General features: G+C 38.3%; 1 protein-coding gene across 1 annotated transcript; it reads right to left on the minus strand.

Annotated features, from left to right (window-relative positions):
* Positions 1–1,221: 1,221 nt before the first annotated feature.
* LOC149458567 (interferon-induced very large GTPase 1-like) lies at positions 1,222–9,172 on the minus strand. Its single transcript, XM_089682048.1, has one exon. The coding sequence runs from the start codon at positions 9,170–9,172 to the stop codon at positions 1,970–1,972; it is 7,203 nt and encodes a 2,400-aa protein (XP_089538174.1). The 3' UTR covers positions 1,222–1,969.
* Positions 9,173–17,401: the final 8,229 nt, after the last annotated feature.

A 17,401-nucleotide genomic window follows, 5' to 3' on the forward strand; every position in this document is an offset into this window, starting at 1 on the left:
ATAAAGACATGGATGAGCGAGTTAGGGGTGGAGGAACTTGACTGGCCTGCACAGAATCCTGACCTCAACCCAATCGAACACCTTTGGGATGAATTAGAGCGGAGACTGTGAGCCAGGCCTCCTCCCCCGACATCAGTGCCTGACCTCACAAATGCGCTTCTGGAAGAATGGTCAAATATTCCCATAGACACCCTCCTAAACCTTGTGGACGGCCTTCCCAGAAGAGTTGAAGCTGTTATAGGTGCAAAGGGTGGGCCAACACTATTGAACCCTACAGATTAAGACTGGGATGTCATTAAAGTTTACGTGCGTGTAAAGGCAGGCCTCCCAATACTTTTGGAAATATAGTGTATACTCTATGTGTGTTTAGCTGTTTGCCTGTCGTTCAGCTTAAAGCTCAAAGAAAATTAAATAGATGTAATCCAACATTCAAAAAAGAGATTTTCTAGCTGACCAAAAATAAAAACTAGGGACACTGAAAAGGAGAAAATATTCACTTACTGAATAAGAGTAACCTGAAAGCATCTGCACTTTGTACTTATTCCAGGTCAGTGATTTAAAAAGCACTGAAGAAAATGCTTATTGAGGCTGCCACTGTCGACCTCTTCTCCTGAAAATACACATTCCCTGGCTGTCCTTGTTATCCAAAGGCTTCAGTACTACAGTAAGAAACTGACACAGAATGACTTAATGAATTTAAGAGTTCTGACTTCAATCTGACTTTATTTATTAAATGCAAATAGGCTGTTCACTTTTCAAGGGAATTTTCTCTTAGCTTAGTAAATGGTGAAATTTATTTTATTTTTAAATACCCAGTCATGTGCAAGGAAAATTAAAATAATGTTTGCCTGCACATGATTGAACAATAGGCGACAGCAGTGTTTCACCTCATTTGCTAAGCTAGATGAAAATTCCTTTAAAAAATTTAAATTCTATTCCAAAGTGACCAGCCTATCTGCCTTTAGTTAATCAACCCAGGGTCTCAAAGTACTGAAGTCAGAGAAAGCAGGCAACATTTTCAGAAAGAGATAAACAGTAGCAGCCTCTGTATTTCTTTCAATATACTGTAGGGTTCCTTTAAAGCCAGAGTCAGTCAAGAAATTAACATTTTCTGAAGCAGGTTGGCTATGGCAGCCTTTATATTTTCATTTATAAACACACCTTATAGTGGAATATCTAAAGGATAATTGCTTTAAAAAATAAAGACAAAAATAAGAGATATATGATTATTTGGTATATATTTTGTGCTTGTTTTTTCTTACAGATCAGTTAAAAAAAAGAAACTTAAGCATATAGGTCCACCATTTTTGCTCCTTAAATTACTTAAAGTTTAGGTATGGATATTTTTGTATAAATACATTGGCCCAGCTTGGACTAATTGGATGAGGTGGAGAGGCTGGGCAGTGATATCACATATGTCACCTTATTCAATCAGAGTGGTCAGTGAGTGACATCCTGTGTTCACCAAGCAGCAGTGCAACAGCTCTGCACATAACCCGGAGGCTAGCGGCCATCACTGTAGTCGAGGTGACCACTAGAATGATTTACAGCTTCCTCCAGGATTGGCCAGGTAGGGCACATATATACTTACTGTAAACCAATGTAATTTAGAAAAAATATTCCTACCTAAACTTCATTTTAATCAAAATGTCCTTAACTATTAAGTTGATTTCCAGGTTAAAATCTGCAAAAATTTTTTGATAGCACATCATCTTTTGTCTGGACACTGTCAAAATGTGTAGAGTTGTATCTTTTGTATGTGTCATTCTGTACTTTAATAGTTGTACTGCTTTTCATAGGTCTTCAGTCACCTTCTGACCAATGATCTTGACCATATCCAACTTTCTGATTGTGTACAATCTTCCATCTAGGTTGTCTTTAAACTTTCTAAGAGGTTAAACATAAAGCATGTCTTTTCAATCTCAGAAATGCTCATCCAATACTTCAGGATCATTTTAACTGTAGAAATTTACATATTTTTTTCAAGTTCTTCAATTGCTCCCTGTTTTGTTATACGAGCCCACTGATACGGAATTGTCCCCCGGCCAGTGAATTTTAAGTTGTAATAGCTTTCAAATTCACCTTGAAGGATGCAAGTCACCCATTTCCAATAAGATAATGATGAGTTGTCTGGAGTAATAGACCAGGTATTGTAGGGATCTCCAGCATCTCTATATGTTTTGAAGGGAAAGCTCTTCTCATCAGTCAACACAAAATGTAAATCACTGGATACAAGACTGGAGCAGATCTCTATAGAAAAGTAATTTTCCTTGAACCAGCTAGTACCCTTCATGGCTTGAGGACGATGGTATTGAACACTGTGCTTTCCACTATGCCCAGGAATAGTATTTGTACATACAGCACCGCAGAAAGGACACTGCGCCCAGCACCCAGAAAACTGCTTAAATAGGTTTTCATGAATCATATCTACAAGATAGGTACGATCATATTTAGAAAATAAATCTTTGAGCTTTTTCACCACAATTTCCAGAGCTTTTGTCATTGCCTCCTTCAAGAAATCAGTATCAGTTATATTCTGATATTTCACACTCTTGAGATCCTGACTTGACAGCTTCATATCATTTCCAAGCTCAGAGCAGAAAGTCTCAAGCCATTCACTGATACCACACTGTTTGTCCTTGATTATTTTAGTTGATATGTTGATGGACTTTAATATGCCATTTTCAAACTCATCCAGTTTAAGGAGTATAATTTCTAATATGTTCTTGTCTTTACAATACTGTTCAACACACTCCTTCATAAAGTCACTAATTGCATATTTTGGATCATCAATATAATTTAGGTAATGCCGAAAATTCTCCTTCTCTGCCAGTGACTTGAGAAGACAGAACTCTAGTTTTGATCTGTTTCCATTCAAGGCTTGATGGTTATTCTTTATCTCCCCTGCTAAATGTATTGCTGATTTCTCATAGACACCTTGCCGAATGGCCTCTTCCAGTTTGGTACACAAGAAATCTGCCAATGTTGTAATTTGTTTTTTTCCCTCACAGGAGATCTTAAAACTTTGCCATAATTCATTTTTCTTGCTTCCCAGGTAAACAAGGGGGTCATTAGCTTTTCTAAAAGCTTCAGAAATCCTGTGAAATCTGTGGGCTGCTCTCTGACACAAGAACAGTGATGCGTACAATGTAAATTCCTTTCTGAATTTATATTTATTTAATGTGATGTTTATTTCAGATGTTATCATATTCAGAAGTTCATGGAAGTAAACATACTGATAATCTAGTTTTTCCTGCTGCTTTGAATCTATGTATTCATCCATTCTCTTGTTTAAAATCTGTATTGTACGATTAATTGTGTTCTGATCATCGTATGAAAGCTTTTCTGAAAACAGAATATATTTTCGTTTGCTTGACATATATTTAGAGAATTCTTGTAGTAAGTCGGTCCATTGACAAGAATCCTTAATTGTATCAGCTATATTGGGTTCATTTTTGAAGCGTTCCAGAAATGCATTTTCTAAATCGCTGTTGATTTGTGGCGGTTTGGGAGTATAAGTTTCCTTTGTTACTGTAGTGATCAGAGAATTCCACATTGTGTTGAATTTTTCTCCTAATTCCTCTTCAGTGACATTTTTTCCCTGCAAAGACAAGGCCAATTTCTTGCTTTCAGCTAACATTTTATCTACATATTTCTCACTCAGTTGGTTTATAGTTTTACTGTTGTTCTTTGATCTAATGAGCTCTTTAGTTTTTTTATGTATCTCTTCTATCAGGTCATCTCTGACTGCAGCCACTCTTTTTTCAGTATTTACTATCCATTGAATTAATACCTCTCTGTCCTTTTCATCATCAAAAAATGCCTTAAGCTCTCCTAGGACTGTGCTGTATATTTCTTCAAACTGCTTATTTAAATACATCTTATCAACCTGCTTTATTTCATCCTTGTAAATCTGGTTGCTGAGTTTCCTTTGAAGGGTCAACATGTGTTCCCTTAATTTCCATGTCCACTGACTGTATTTTACTTCCAGTTTGTTGTATGCAGCAATTTCAAGTGAATTTTTGAAGCTGAACACAAAATTCTCATTAAGTAATGCGTTCCACAAATCATTTATTCGCTTTTTGAATGTAGAGATGTTCAAAATATTGTGTTGTCCTTCCTGTTTTCCTGACTCAAGTATGACCTGTCTTAGCATCTGAACATTCTGGCTGTAACTTGGATTTGGGGGAGCCATGGGGGGGTCACCTTCCCAGAGGTGGGCAAAGTAATGAATATGTGTGTTTACATCAAATCTTATCACATCATTAAAACATGTCACATCACACTGCTCTTGCTGTGCAGCACACAATGTCATTTCATCCAGTTTTTCCTGGAGTCGTCTCCTTCCCTCCATGTTTTTCTCTTTGGCTGTTATTTCCCCAACATTTTGATGAACAAATACACAACTGGGTTGTAGATTGACTTGCTTCATCCTTAAAAATGCCTGAACAGCAATCTGTAGGATGTCTTGCATTTCAGAAGGATTTTCCCCAAAGATGTTGATCAGTGTGAGGTTACCCAGGCCAATTACAAAGGTAGCCAGTTCATTGTCATGATTAAGTGTAGCTTTTTTTGACAGTTCAATAGCTTTCAGTCCTTCAGTATCCACGACAAGCACATAGTCAAAGTTCATTTCCTGTCTAAGTTCTTTGTCAACTTCTAAAAGCTGCATAAATGCTCCTCTAGTACATCTACCAGCACTCACTGCAAACTGAAGACCAAACATAGCATTGAGTAAAGTGGATTTTCCAGTACTTTGTATACCTAATACAGAGAGGACATACAGCTTTTTGTCTCCTAATATTTTAATCAGTTCATCCAGTATGGCTGAAATCCACCTCAATGGTACGTGTGCAGCATCGCCATCCATCACCTCAATTGGATAACCTGAGACCATGAGATTAGCAGCAACTTTTGCTAATGTGAAAAAACATTTATCCTTTCCTGGAAATGTTTCTGAAGCTTCATATATTTGTCCAATTTCTCTTAGAATGTGTTCAAGGCCAAAAGTTGAGACTTCAATTTCAACTGATAATTTCTCTAATCCTCTCTCCATTGTTTCTATATTCTTTTTATTTTTTTCCTTTAGTTCCTTTTCCTCCTTTATTTTTGACCACTTATAGTGATATTCCTGGTAGAGCACTGAAAGAGTTTTTGAAGACAGGTCATCTAAATACATGCTAAACCACCGGAGAAAGTACATTTTTGAGTCTTGCCTGTTTGAGAATAGAATCTGCAGGAAAGATCTCATGAAGTCATTAAGGGGAAATGCCCTTTGAATTTGTGTATTCCTTATTGCCTGCTTTTCAGACTCAATGTTGCTCCGCTGTTGCTCAATACTCATGTTACTTGTTTGCTTCAGTCTAGTCAATTCTTTGTTTTTCTTGCACCATTTATTCCAGAGATCTCCTTGCAGAGGCAAAAATGCCTCCTTCATGGCTGATAAATTCTTTTCTTTTAACAATGACAATAAAACATCTGCTTGTTCTCTTCCCTGTTTGCACTGTTCCTTATCTTCATCCACTACAAATCCATGTTTCCTGGCAATACTGGCACATTTAGCAAGTGAAAATCTTTCCTTTGACATTGCCAACAAAGATTGTATAGTTTTTGATATCTGTGTTAACATATCTGCTTCATTTCGGTTTTTTATACCTATTTGTACTTTAATTACCTTACTTGGAGGACACTTCTCTTTATCTACACGCAGGAAAATTTGAGATTTTGGGGATTGTAATAGCCGCCGTAAAAGTTCTTTCCCTTTACTATCTAATTCAGCGAATAGAATGACAATGACTGAGGAAATTTCTTCTAAGAATTTCACTTGCTGGTCATGTTCTCTGGCATCACCATGTAGATTGGTGAATGCAATGCAGTCATCAAATGTGTCATCCTCTTTTCCACTTGGACAATACCAGGCAATCTCTGTCACTCCATTCATCAGTAAGGCATTTTGTGTGCTCCCTCTGCAATGCCTATGATAGAAGATATCATGCCTCTGTTTACTAATCAACCAGTTCATTAGCTGTGATTTAGAGGTAGAGGATGGACCAATACGCATGAAAGATATGATGGGAGCTTCTGTTTCCTTAATGAACTTGTCATAAGATGCTCCACTTTTATTTTTCCACTTCTTTTTAACTTGCTGAAAAGTCCAAAGTGGGAACTCTATATAACTTGTACTGGGAAGAGTTACCAAAAGTGGAAGTGCAAACTGGCAAAATGAAAGTTTTGTGCAAAGATACTGTCTCATGAAATCATTAGCACAATGGAAAATTGACATTTGGACATCCATTGGGTGAATTGGTTGCTCAATGCTTGAATTTTGCTGCTCGAAATCTTCATTTTCATCAACATCCAGAAATTGTTCTAAAATATCAGTTGTGTCCATGTTTTCTTCTTGAATGCTCCTCACATTTGCATGGACAAGTTCACTATTGCATTCACACTGTACATATCTTGCACGATAGTCCAACATGAGTAATTTATGAAGGAAATGGAGGGGAAGTTGTTTTTCTTCGGAAATCTGTTTTTCAACCAAAGAAGGCTGACAAATCTTATGAAAATCAGCATTCTTAATTTTTTTGGGGTAATACTTCTCAAGGTCCAGTCTCTTCAGCAGTTGTAAAAAGTCTTTGTCCGTGCTGCTGTAATCAGTTGCTGTATCATTTTTAGTAGATGTTTGTTCTTCCTTGCATATATTATTCAGCTCAATGGCAATCTCATTTTTTTTCACTTCTATGTTTGTCAATTCCCCATAGCTAAATGCTCTGAGATCTTCTTCTATTTTATACCATTCATGTTCTGAATATTTTTTAATTATTTTTTCAACATCAAGAGAAATAAGTCCTGCCATGTGTTTCTTCATAAAATGTAGACGTTCTTTTTTCTGTTCTAGAGACACTTCTTGGTATTCACCTACAGATGTCAGGCCTGTGTAAAGGACAAAAGCTTGGGCCCGATCATTGCACTGACTTCTGATGCTTGTGTGCTTGTTATAGGTTTCTTTTATCTGATTTTTTAGAAACTCTATTTCTTTGCATCCTAAAAGATTTTGAAAGTTGTAGTTTTTAATACAGTACCCAGAGTTGTTGGCAATGTAGAGCATCAGTAATTCGGTGTCCATTTGATTATTGTTCCTGAGGGAGCTTAGAAAGGAATACAATGAAAGACTAACGTTCATTGTAGCTTTAATCTTTGCTTGATGTTGATCATCACTGGATGAGTTTATATTGACAGTAACTTGCAGAACTTCATCCATGGAATTCTCTAAAATACCAAGAAGCTCTTCAAAATCAGACACAGTAATTCTGTCAAGTTCATCCTTGTCAGAGTCATATATCCATCTCATGATATGTGAAGCATTGGGAAAGTTTTCAACGGAATAAATGTGAGTCTCCACTAAAGATTTCATTAAAGCTTTTAAAAGATTTGTGTCTTCTGTAGAACTGTCTTTGTATTTGTCAACAATACTTAATAAAAATGCTTGCAGATTTTTATCTGACAGACAAACAATTTTCCAAGCACTGTAACTTCCTGTTGTTTTACAGAGTTCCACTTTAAAATCATTTAACTCCTGTAAGTGTTTTTCTGCATTTTTCACATTCCAGAACTTCACACCCTGCAAGAATAAATTTGCTTTTTCTAAAGCATTTGGTAAATTTTCTCCAGTCATCATTTCTGTGGCGAGACCAGTCTCAGACCTGTAATGGTCAATCAAACAAGAAGCAAGTTTTAATTTATCTTTAAGCTCTTCTTTGTGATTGTCCACAATTATCTTCCATACTGGTATCAGCTGAAATCCTCGATCTATGACACTCCAGGTTTTGCTACTGGTAATTAAACCAGATTTCCACTGTGGGAGAGAATCAGCTTCTGATGGACCTCCAGTTTTAGTAATAAACAATTGAACATCTTTCTGAAGTTCGGATATTTTTGAAATGTGCACAGATCCCTGTGTATTTGTTTTTGACAAGTCAATATCTCCTCCAAATCCAGCATAACTGACACCCACATACACATTCAGTGCTTCAGATGTCATCTTTTTTGCTTCTTCCATCTTGCTGCTGTCTACTCCTTCCATGGATGCCTTCCACCAGAATATCCCACCAAAATGTATCGGCCCAAGATTAACATGTGAGCCAAACCTCTGGAAAAACTCTAAACATTTTATTGACAAAATTGGTGCATTTGAATCAATTCTTAATAAATTCTCTATCTCCTGTAATGCATTTAGAGCAGAGGGGGAAAGTCTCAGCTGATCCTTTCTGAAGTAACAGGATGCTAAAGGAATGTAGTTATATCTGGTGGTGCAAACATAGCCATGTTGAACTGACTGGTTGCTTGTGTTCTCAGACTCTGCAGAATTGCTATAGCTAAAATTACTCTCTAGACCAAATCCCATGAAACTTGCAGTAATTGAGCTACTTAAACTTAACCCAAATTTATCAACTGTTTTACGAAAATTTGATTCTGCTTTCTGAGAGGTAAATTCTTTTTGATCAAAAACAGGACTTTTTTCTGGTCCAACAAGATTGAAGCCTTCTGGGATACACAATAGTGGTTCACGTTTCTTAAACATATCTTCTGAGTTTTTGGTTTGGTAAATTCCCTCTAGTGCTAGGCCTCCAGATGAATGTTGGATGACCTGTTCATCAGTTAAGTTTTCTCTTTTTAAATATGATTCCTCCCTGAGGTTAATCTGCTGTTCAAAGTGATTTATAAGATCCAACATTGATTTCTCAGGGAGTGCTGTGTATTCGGAAGGAACTTCCAGAATCTTCCAAATTTCTTTTTCATGCTCTTTAACAATGTCATCGTTTCGACTTTTCCCTTCAGATGACAATTTTTTTAACTCTGCTATTTGATTATGTGCTTTTTTATTTTCCTCTGTTATCAATTGGTTTCTCTTTTCTTGCAATTCAGCAATAATTACATTGCTGTCAGGTATATTAAACAATTTATATAATGCCCTCTTTTCCCAGGGATAGCGAAACTTTTCCTCTATCACAGAGCAGTCTTCAGGTTGAATGTGGTTTAATGATTTAATATTTCGTATGCCTAAACATTCTTCTATGATGGAAAGCCAGTATTCAGGATCCAAACCCATCTCCTTCAGTCTATTGGTAAGATCAGTATTGGCAGAACAGTCACTGGATTCTTGGCCTGACATCTCTATAAATACAATAAAAAATATTTTAGGTAAACCAATTTCAGTTAAAATATGTGCACATTTCATATGTTAGTATCATTTGTCTATGAATTGTATTATATTCCTGTTTTAAAGGGTACATTCACCATTTTTTCGCATTCTTTATTTAAATTTCCTTCCAGAATTTCAGTAATGAAGAAACATCCAAATATTACTAAATTCACCCTTCTGCTTCTCGGTCCACGCTGCACATCACTGATCTAATGCCACTCTCCTGTCACCTCCACAAGTTGCCATATCCACTGCACACTTCACTACACAGCCCCAGTGGCAGAAAGGGTTTTCAGAGTTACTTCACCTTGTCATTTTTCATGAAAAGGTGAACTTACCATTTATAGCAAAACTTGCAGTGCAGTGGCCGCTCCATATCCCCCAGGATCTATCATCCTCACCTAGGCACTATGGTAGAGGATGGGGTAAGGTAAGTATACATCTAACTTTTTTTTACAGGTACATTTTGGAACTACTAACATTAGATTTTTTTTAACCACTAGCCTACAGGGCACTTATACCCCCTTCCTGCCCAGGCCAATTTCCAGCTTTCAGTGCTGTTGCACTTTGAATGACAATTGCGCGGTCATGCAACACTGTACCCATATGAAATTGGCTTTTGTATTCAGGTGTCACGGTGTAAGGTCAGGTTCAGAGACCAGTTGCTATAGCAGTAAAAGGTTTACCTGAAACCAGCAGGGTTTGTACACCAGCGGATCACCCTGGGAATGACGCAGGCTCAACTGAGGTGCGGGGTCTAAGTATTAACCGGTTTTCCCCAGAGCTCCTAATGGTGGAGATGGAATTGGCTGCGTGTTAATACCAGGTCGCAGATCTCAGGCTCACCCCACCAGGGAATGAACCAGCTACAGGGCTTTAACTCATTTTACTCTTCGTTATACTCCTCTAAAGCATCCTACCCCATGGATAGGCTCACTGACCTTGCTGGGGTGAGTCTTCCGCAGCTCTCGACAGCAGATAGGAAGAACCTAAATGCTCCGATATCTCTGGAGGAATTGCAATTGGCGATAAATACGTAACCCCAATTCCATGTCTCCAGATAGTGACGGCCTGCCCATAGACGTTTATAAGATGTTCGGGGAAATACTGCTCCCAGAACTCTTGCAAACAATTAGGACCGCTGTGGCACAGGACACTCTTTATGAATGAGGCGATCATCATAGTTCTGTTAAAGCTGAGGAAGTATCCTACTCAGGCCGAATCATACCACCCTATTTCCCTGTTGCCTACTGACTTGAAGATTATTACAAAGGTGCTCACTACACGGCTTTCTAAAGTAATTGCTAAACTCATACACCTGGATCAGTCGGGATTTATCCCTAATAGATGAACGTCCATTAATCTCAGCAGGTTATACCTTAATTTGCAGGTACCAACGGACAATATGGGTAATAGAGCCATTCTCTCACTTGATGTCGCTAAGGCTTTTGATAATGTTGAATTGCATTATTTATGGCAGGTTCTTGATAAATTTAATTTGGGGAATGAGTTTATCTCTTGGCTTCAACTGGCTTATAGGGCTTCCACTGCTAGAATATGAGTGAATAATGCTTTATCCTCCACCCTTACACTATACAGAGGTACGAGACAGAGATGCCCATTATCACCCTTGTCTTTCCATTGGCGATAGAGCCATTGGCAGCGGCTATTAGGGAGGACTAGACTATAGAGGGGTTTAAACGAGGTGAGGTTGAAGAAAAAATAGCTTTATACACAGATGATGCTCTACTAATCTTGGGCAATACGTCCCACTCCCTTACAAGATTGATGTCCCTTATTGATAACTTTGGATCCTTTTCTGGTTTCAAGATTAATTGTGATAAATCTACCCTGTTACCCTTAGACCTGATTCCTGCCCCTGTACCACAGGTTGAGTCCCAAATCCAGGTGACGGACTCCTTCCGTTATTTGGGAATTCATATCCATCCTACCCTGTCTAAATATGTACAGCTTAATCTCTGCCCTTTTCTTCTTAAGTTCAGACAGAAAATGGTTAGTTGAAACAAACTGCTGCTTTCGGTAGTTGGTAGGTGTAACCCCATAAAAATGATCTGGGCCCCTCAGTTATACGTTTTGCATAATGCACCAAACTGGATCCCTATGTATGTTTTCAAACAGTTTCATACCGTGTTCCGATCTTTGATTTGGAAAAAACGCTCTCCTCATATAAAACTGGAAACATTACAGAAATCTAGTGCGGCTGGGGGGTTGGCGGTACTTAATCCATTTTACTATTATATAGCTGCACAACTTCAACATCTCACTGCTTGGCAGGATGGTAAACATGCAAACACTGTTAAGCCGCTCTTAATGGTTTTTTTGTCCAATGATAATCTGGTGAAATGTTTGGAGGCGGGTGAGTTTAGAAATATCAATAACCTTTTCATAAACCAATACCATAAACTCATATACACAAAATAATGTCCATCACAAGTCCCATGCAAAAAAAAAAAAAAAAATTGAAATAAAATAAATATAAAATATAAAGTCCCAAAAAAATTATAAAGTTATAAATTGTGATATTCCTCACTTCTTCAATCTTCCAAAATGTGATAATGTCCAAATCTTCCTTTTAATCCAAACAGTACCTCAAAAAAATATAAACTAAATATGGTGCATTATCCTTTAGAATCAATGTATGTGATAGCATGCAACACACTAGTGACACAACATCACATATGTGAATTAAAAGACACAACACACCACTAAACTAGTGGTCCTACGAAACCACCACTGCAAGACGTGACACTCTTCAAAACACACTGAGTGATCAGTGACAAAAAATATCAAATACGTGCCACTCCACGTGTAGGATAAATACAATTACCCCCTTAGACTTTGTGCCACATGTAATTGCCTTCACTGGGGATGTGTCATCCTTAACAGTAGTTGGTAAAACAGCTTCCTCGCACAATGACGGGCATCGAGATCCCCGTTCCTCACAGAATAAATGGGAGCAGACTCAGTGGCGTAATACAAATATTAACAAAATTTATTAGCACAGCTTACATGATAAAAATTGCCGTCCATCCTCGCTGGTCTCCGTGCTCAACTGAGACCTTCTCCAAAATGGCCGCTGTGCACCTTCCGGCCTAGCGTCTGACGTCACGACCCTGACGCGTTTCGTCACTTCCGACTTTTTCACAAGTCGGAAGTGACGAAACGCGTCAGTGTCGTGATGTCAGACGCTAGGCCGGAAGGTGCACAGCGGCCATTTTGGAGAAGGTCTCAGTTGAGCACGGAGACCAGCGAGGATGGACGGCAATTTTTATCATGTAAGCTGTGCTAATAAATTTTGTTAATATTTGTATTACGCCACTGAGTCTGCTCCCATTTATTCTGTGAGGAACGGGGATCTCGATGCCCGTCATTGTGCGAGGAAGCTGTTTTACCAACTACTGTTAAGGATGACACATCCCCAGTGAAGGCAATTACATGTGGCACAAAGTCTAAGGGGGTAATTGTATTTATCCTACACGTGGAGTGGCACGTATTTGATATTTTTTGTCACTGATCACTCAGTGTGTTTTGAAGAGTGTCACGTCTTGCAGTGGTGGTTTCGTAGGACCACTAGTTTAGTGGTGTGTTGTGTCTTTTAATTCACATGTGTGATGTTGTGTCACTAGTGTGTTGCATGCTATCACATACATTGATTCTAAAGGATAATGCACCATATTTAGTTTATATTTTTTTGAGGTACTGTTTGGATTAAAAGGAAGATTTGCACATTATCACATTTTGGAAGATTGAAGAAGTGAGGAATATCACAATTTATAACTTTATAATTTTTTTGGGACTTTATATTTTATATTTATTTTATTTCAATTTTTTTTTTTTTTTTTTTTTTTTTTGCATGGGACTTGTGATGGACATTATTTTGTGTATATGAGTTTATGGTATTGGTTTATGAAAAGGTTATTGGTTTTTGCACTTTCAAGGGTGAAAGGTTTGACTTTTCATGTGGGTAATTGATGAGTTTTAATTCAATAGAGTTTAGAAATATGTCACAGTATCCCACTTTGATTGATAGAGTTTGTTCCAAAGCTAAATGTCTCTTCCATTATTTGGGTTATACTTCATTCACTCGTATTTTTCATAATGTTATTTATTCTGAGTTGCAGAAGCTGCAGGGCTTTGCTGGGTGGATGATGATGGGAGTTAGATATACTGTATACCACAATTAGATGATGGTCAATTACTGAAAGATTTCCATACTTTGCAGCTTGAATATGATTTGCCTAAGCAATTCTGTAGCTTAGACATGACATTACTGCACAATCTAAAGCCACTCCATGGACATTTACTGAACCGGTAATACTAAATCAAGCTATAGCTTCAACCACAAGAAAGGGTCAAATATCTTCCATTTACCAATCCATTATGCTCAAAATTTCTAAGACAATGTCCATTAATTGTAGAACAAAATGGTCGACTGATTTAGATGCTATTTCCGATGAGGAATGGTCCACCATACTAGAAAATGTAATTAAAGTCTCCTTTTCCCCAGCTCAGAAGCTTACCCAGCTCTTTAATATCTATCGCGCTTATCGCACTCCTCAGCGGCTTTACGCTTGGAATAGGAGGGACTCTCCCCTTTGCCCTAGATGTGAAATTCACAACGGCACGCTTATCCATATGCTATGGAAATGTTCCAAATTGGTGAGATATTGGTCCCATATTATAACAATGATCAATAAGATCTGGAATCTTAATGTACCATTAGATTCCAAGCTTTGTCTATTAGGAATGTTGGATGAGGAACTGTTTACTCCACATGTTTATATAGCTATCCTTAGAGTGCTGTTTATTGCTCAGAAACTTATAGATCTGAAATGGTTATCACCCTCACCTCCTGCCCATATTCAATGGATTAAAGCGGTCAATGATACTCTGATTAGAGAAAAACTAGTTTATCAGCATAGAGGATGTGCACAGAAATTTACTAAAGTCTGGGATGCCTGGTTGGGGACTCCAGGATTAGCACCAGCACACTTAGTTAAGGACAGGCTTTTAAGCGGTGGAACCCCATTGGGTCTACTGTGAGATAACTATCCTTCCATCAACCCTTGAATAGGAATTGGGATATAGATGTATCCATACAGTAAAACTCGACTATTGGTAAAAAACTAGATTAGACTCTATATTTACTATATTGCAGGTGGACAAGCTGAGCAGGTTTGACTCTCGGAGTTCAGTTCGAAGAAGGCTGGTTTTTGGTTCCTGTTTTTTTTGTTCTCAAATTGTTAAAAACTATTTTGATTTTGTAACTCATGTTATTTTAATTTCCTTCTGTTTTTTTCTGTTTGATTTTGAAATCTGTTTTTTTTTAATTTCTCTTTTTCAAAAAAAGGATCTGGAAAATGATGTGGTCTGCAATCTATGGTTATATATTTGGTATTCATGACTTTGTACCCCTTTTATATTATAACGATGTAACTTGTTGATACTATGGCTACACTCCGTTGGAGATTGTGGTTGTCTGATTATATTTGTACATGGACGCATACTTCAATTAATAAAAAAAAGATCTGATTTAAAAAAAGATTGTAGGAGGAGTTTTCATTATTCTCTGACTGTCCTGTGAGACTGCATAACCCCTGACTCTCTGTCTGGACAGCACCGATTGGCCCTGTGCTGATCACATGCACCCTCCCAAAGATAACAAAAAAACTCTCCAGTTATACACACTAAACTGAGCATGTGCAGAGTGACTCCTAGGGCTCTGTACTATCAACAGATGAATTTGGGACAGTAGAAGAAGGGGAAGATCAGAGAGGACAAGATCAAACATCCTTTTTACACAATGCAGAGGATTAACCCCTTAGGTCCACAGTGAGTATAACAAGCATGCTTTACTGCATATACAGACTGATTGTACTGTTGTGGGTTTAGTAAGACTTTAACAAGGCAGACTCTATCTATAGGTTTTGCTCCACCAATGAAGTCTCTCACATGGCTGTACAGGGCAGGTTTTTCTTAACATGGCAATCTTGCCCTATGAACTAACAACCAGGCATGATTACCCCTTGATTAGCACCTGTCACTGCACCATTCCCCTATAGGCACCCAAACACTAAGTACATGAATCTCTGATTAAAGCCCAACTCCACTTTATTTTATGTTGTACTAGAACTGCGTTTTCAGCTATGGATTCACAACACATTTCCATTGTCCTATAGTCAGTTTATACCACACCTTGTGCATTTCTGTTGACCAAGCTTACCTGCTGCCAGTGAAGTGTAAGAACCCAAGATAAACGTTTCTCTCTTGATATTAAATCAGGGACAGTCTCTATACACAGGACATTGATCTTCCCATCAAACCAGTGCTGGAAAAGGTAAAATTAAGTATTGAAGTTTAGGGAGTGATATGGCACAAAGAGATAACTAGGGATCTTAGCCCATAACTGCATATTTGAATTCTGGAAGAGTCTGGGGTGTATAGTTCATAGCGTGCGAGGAGAAGAGATAAGAGAACCTTTATGCAACACCTCCAGGAGACTGAAGAGATCTCTATAATAGCACATAAAGCACAGCAGAGTGTGCAATCTAAGTGTATCATCCATCAAAAGTCCAGGTCTCAGCAAAGGCAAGGCATCAGGGCATACACACAGGATTGGCAGGTGTAGAACCTGTAATCGCTGAGAGGAACCCCAGGGGGTGCCAATCTACATTCAGCATCATATGTAGTGTGACCAGCACAAGACAATTGGCACCGCACTCAGAACCAGATGGAAAGCATATGTGGTGGAAGATAGCGCTGATAGGGGGTCCGTTTAGCTGCTGTCTAGGTCAGTCCATAGCACACCACTGCTATCTTGTATACAGTGTTCATGGAGCCAGAATGCAGAGAGACAATGTCCTGCAGCTGGACCAGAAGTGATAACAAGGAGGCTTGGTTACACATTTTGAGGCTTCTGCATCTTTGTCAAGCAGTCCACTGTCCCTCTGCTTCCTGGATCCCCGGACACTGTATACAACTATTGCAGTGATGTGCTTTGAATTGATCCAGACAGCAGATAAACACACCTACTATCACTGTTATCTTCTACTACATGTGCTTTCCGTCTGGTTCTGAGGGATTTGCCAAATGTCTTGTGCCATTTACACTACCTATTATGCTGTACTTAGATTGGCGCCCCTGGTGTCCTTCCCAACTATTACAGGTTCTACGACTGCCAGTCCTGTGTATACCCTAATGCCTTGCCTTTGCTGAGACCTGGACCTACGATCGATGATAGGCATATTTTTAGGATCGATGATAGGCATATTTGTACGATCGATGATAGGCATATTTTTACTAATTTTATGTGAGTTCCCAATTGTAATTTTTTTTACAAATAAATGCATGATATCCACTACACTTAGATTTAGACTGTGCACTCTGCTGTGGTTTACCTAAAATAGATTATTCTACTGCAACTAAGAGCTTTACAATTACCTGTGATGGATTTCTATAAATTCTGCAAATAATCGTCATGTAACATGGTGTGTTACCTGTTATCTTCTGTACTCTCCTTCATATTCCTATGTTATGCTCCATGTTCCTAGACAAATCCTGATGATTTAGTTTTTTCTCCAGCTGCTGAATATATCTGTTCTCTTGATCTCCAAGCTGTGTTCAGAACTGAATTTTAATGTCCTAATTGAAAAATCCCAGCAGTTAGCACCTGTAAATATGTGAAAGTGTGCAAAACAATTAGTAATAAGTAACACCTTGCTCTAAATAAAACCATATTACAATGAGCAGGCCTGGGACAAAAAATAGGCCCGGGCATTATTAGACTGAGCAGCCCGTGTCTACTACACTGCACCACACCAATATGACAGAAAACCACACTAGTACTACAGACCACCAATACACCACACACTACATGGCTACTATACCTCACCACACCAATACAACAGCCCACCAATACAATAACCCAACACACCAATACTACAGCACAAATAGTACACCACATGACACCAATACTACACCACATCTAGATTACACCCCACCACATCATTATTGGAGACCACCATAGCAATACGTCAACCTCCCCAGACCACTGGAACTTCCACATGACACCATGACTACAGGTAATGTGCCCCATCATAGTGTTACATTTTATATTTCCAGATTGTGGGTCACACTCTTCCCAAAGGATAAATACAGCCCACCCGGATCTTGGATAAT

Source organism: Staurois parvus, unplaced genomic scaffold, assembly GCF_062004578.1.
Source record: "Staurois parvus isolate SC_StPar_1 unplaced genomic scaffold, SC_StPar_1.0 ptg000283l, whole genome shotgun sequence".
NCBI lineage: Eukaryota > Metazoa > Chordata > Amphibia > Anura > Ranidae > Staurois > Staurois parvus.

Excerpts from the sequence above, each read along its gene's own strand:
- LOC149458567 (XM_089682048.1), bottom strand. The coding sequence starts at position 9,172 with ATGTCAGGCCAAGAATCCAGTGACTGTTCTGCCAATACTGATCTTACC.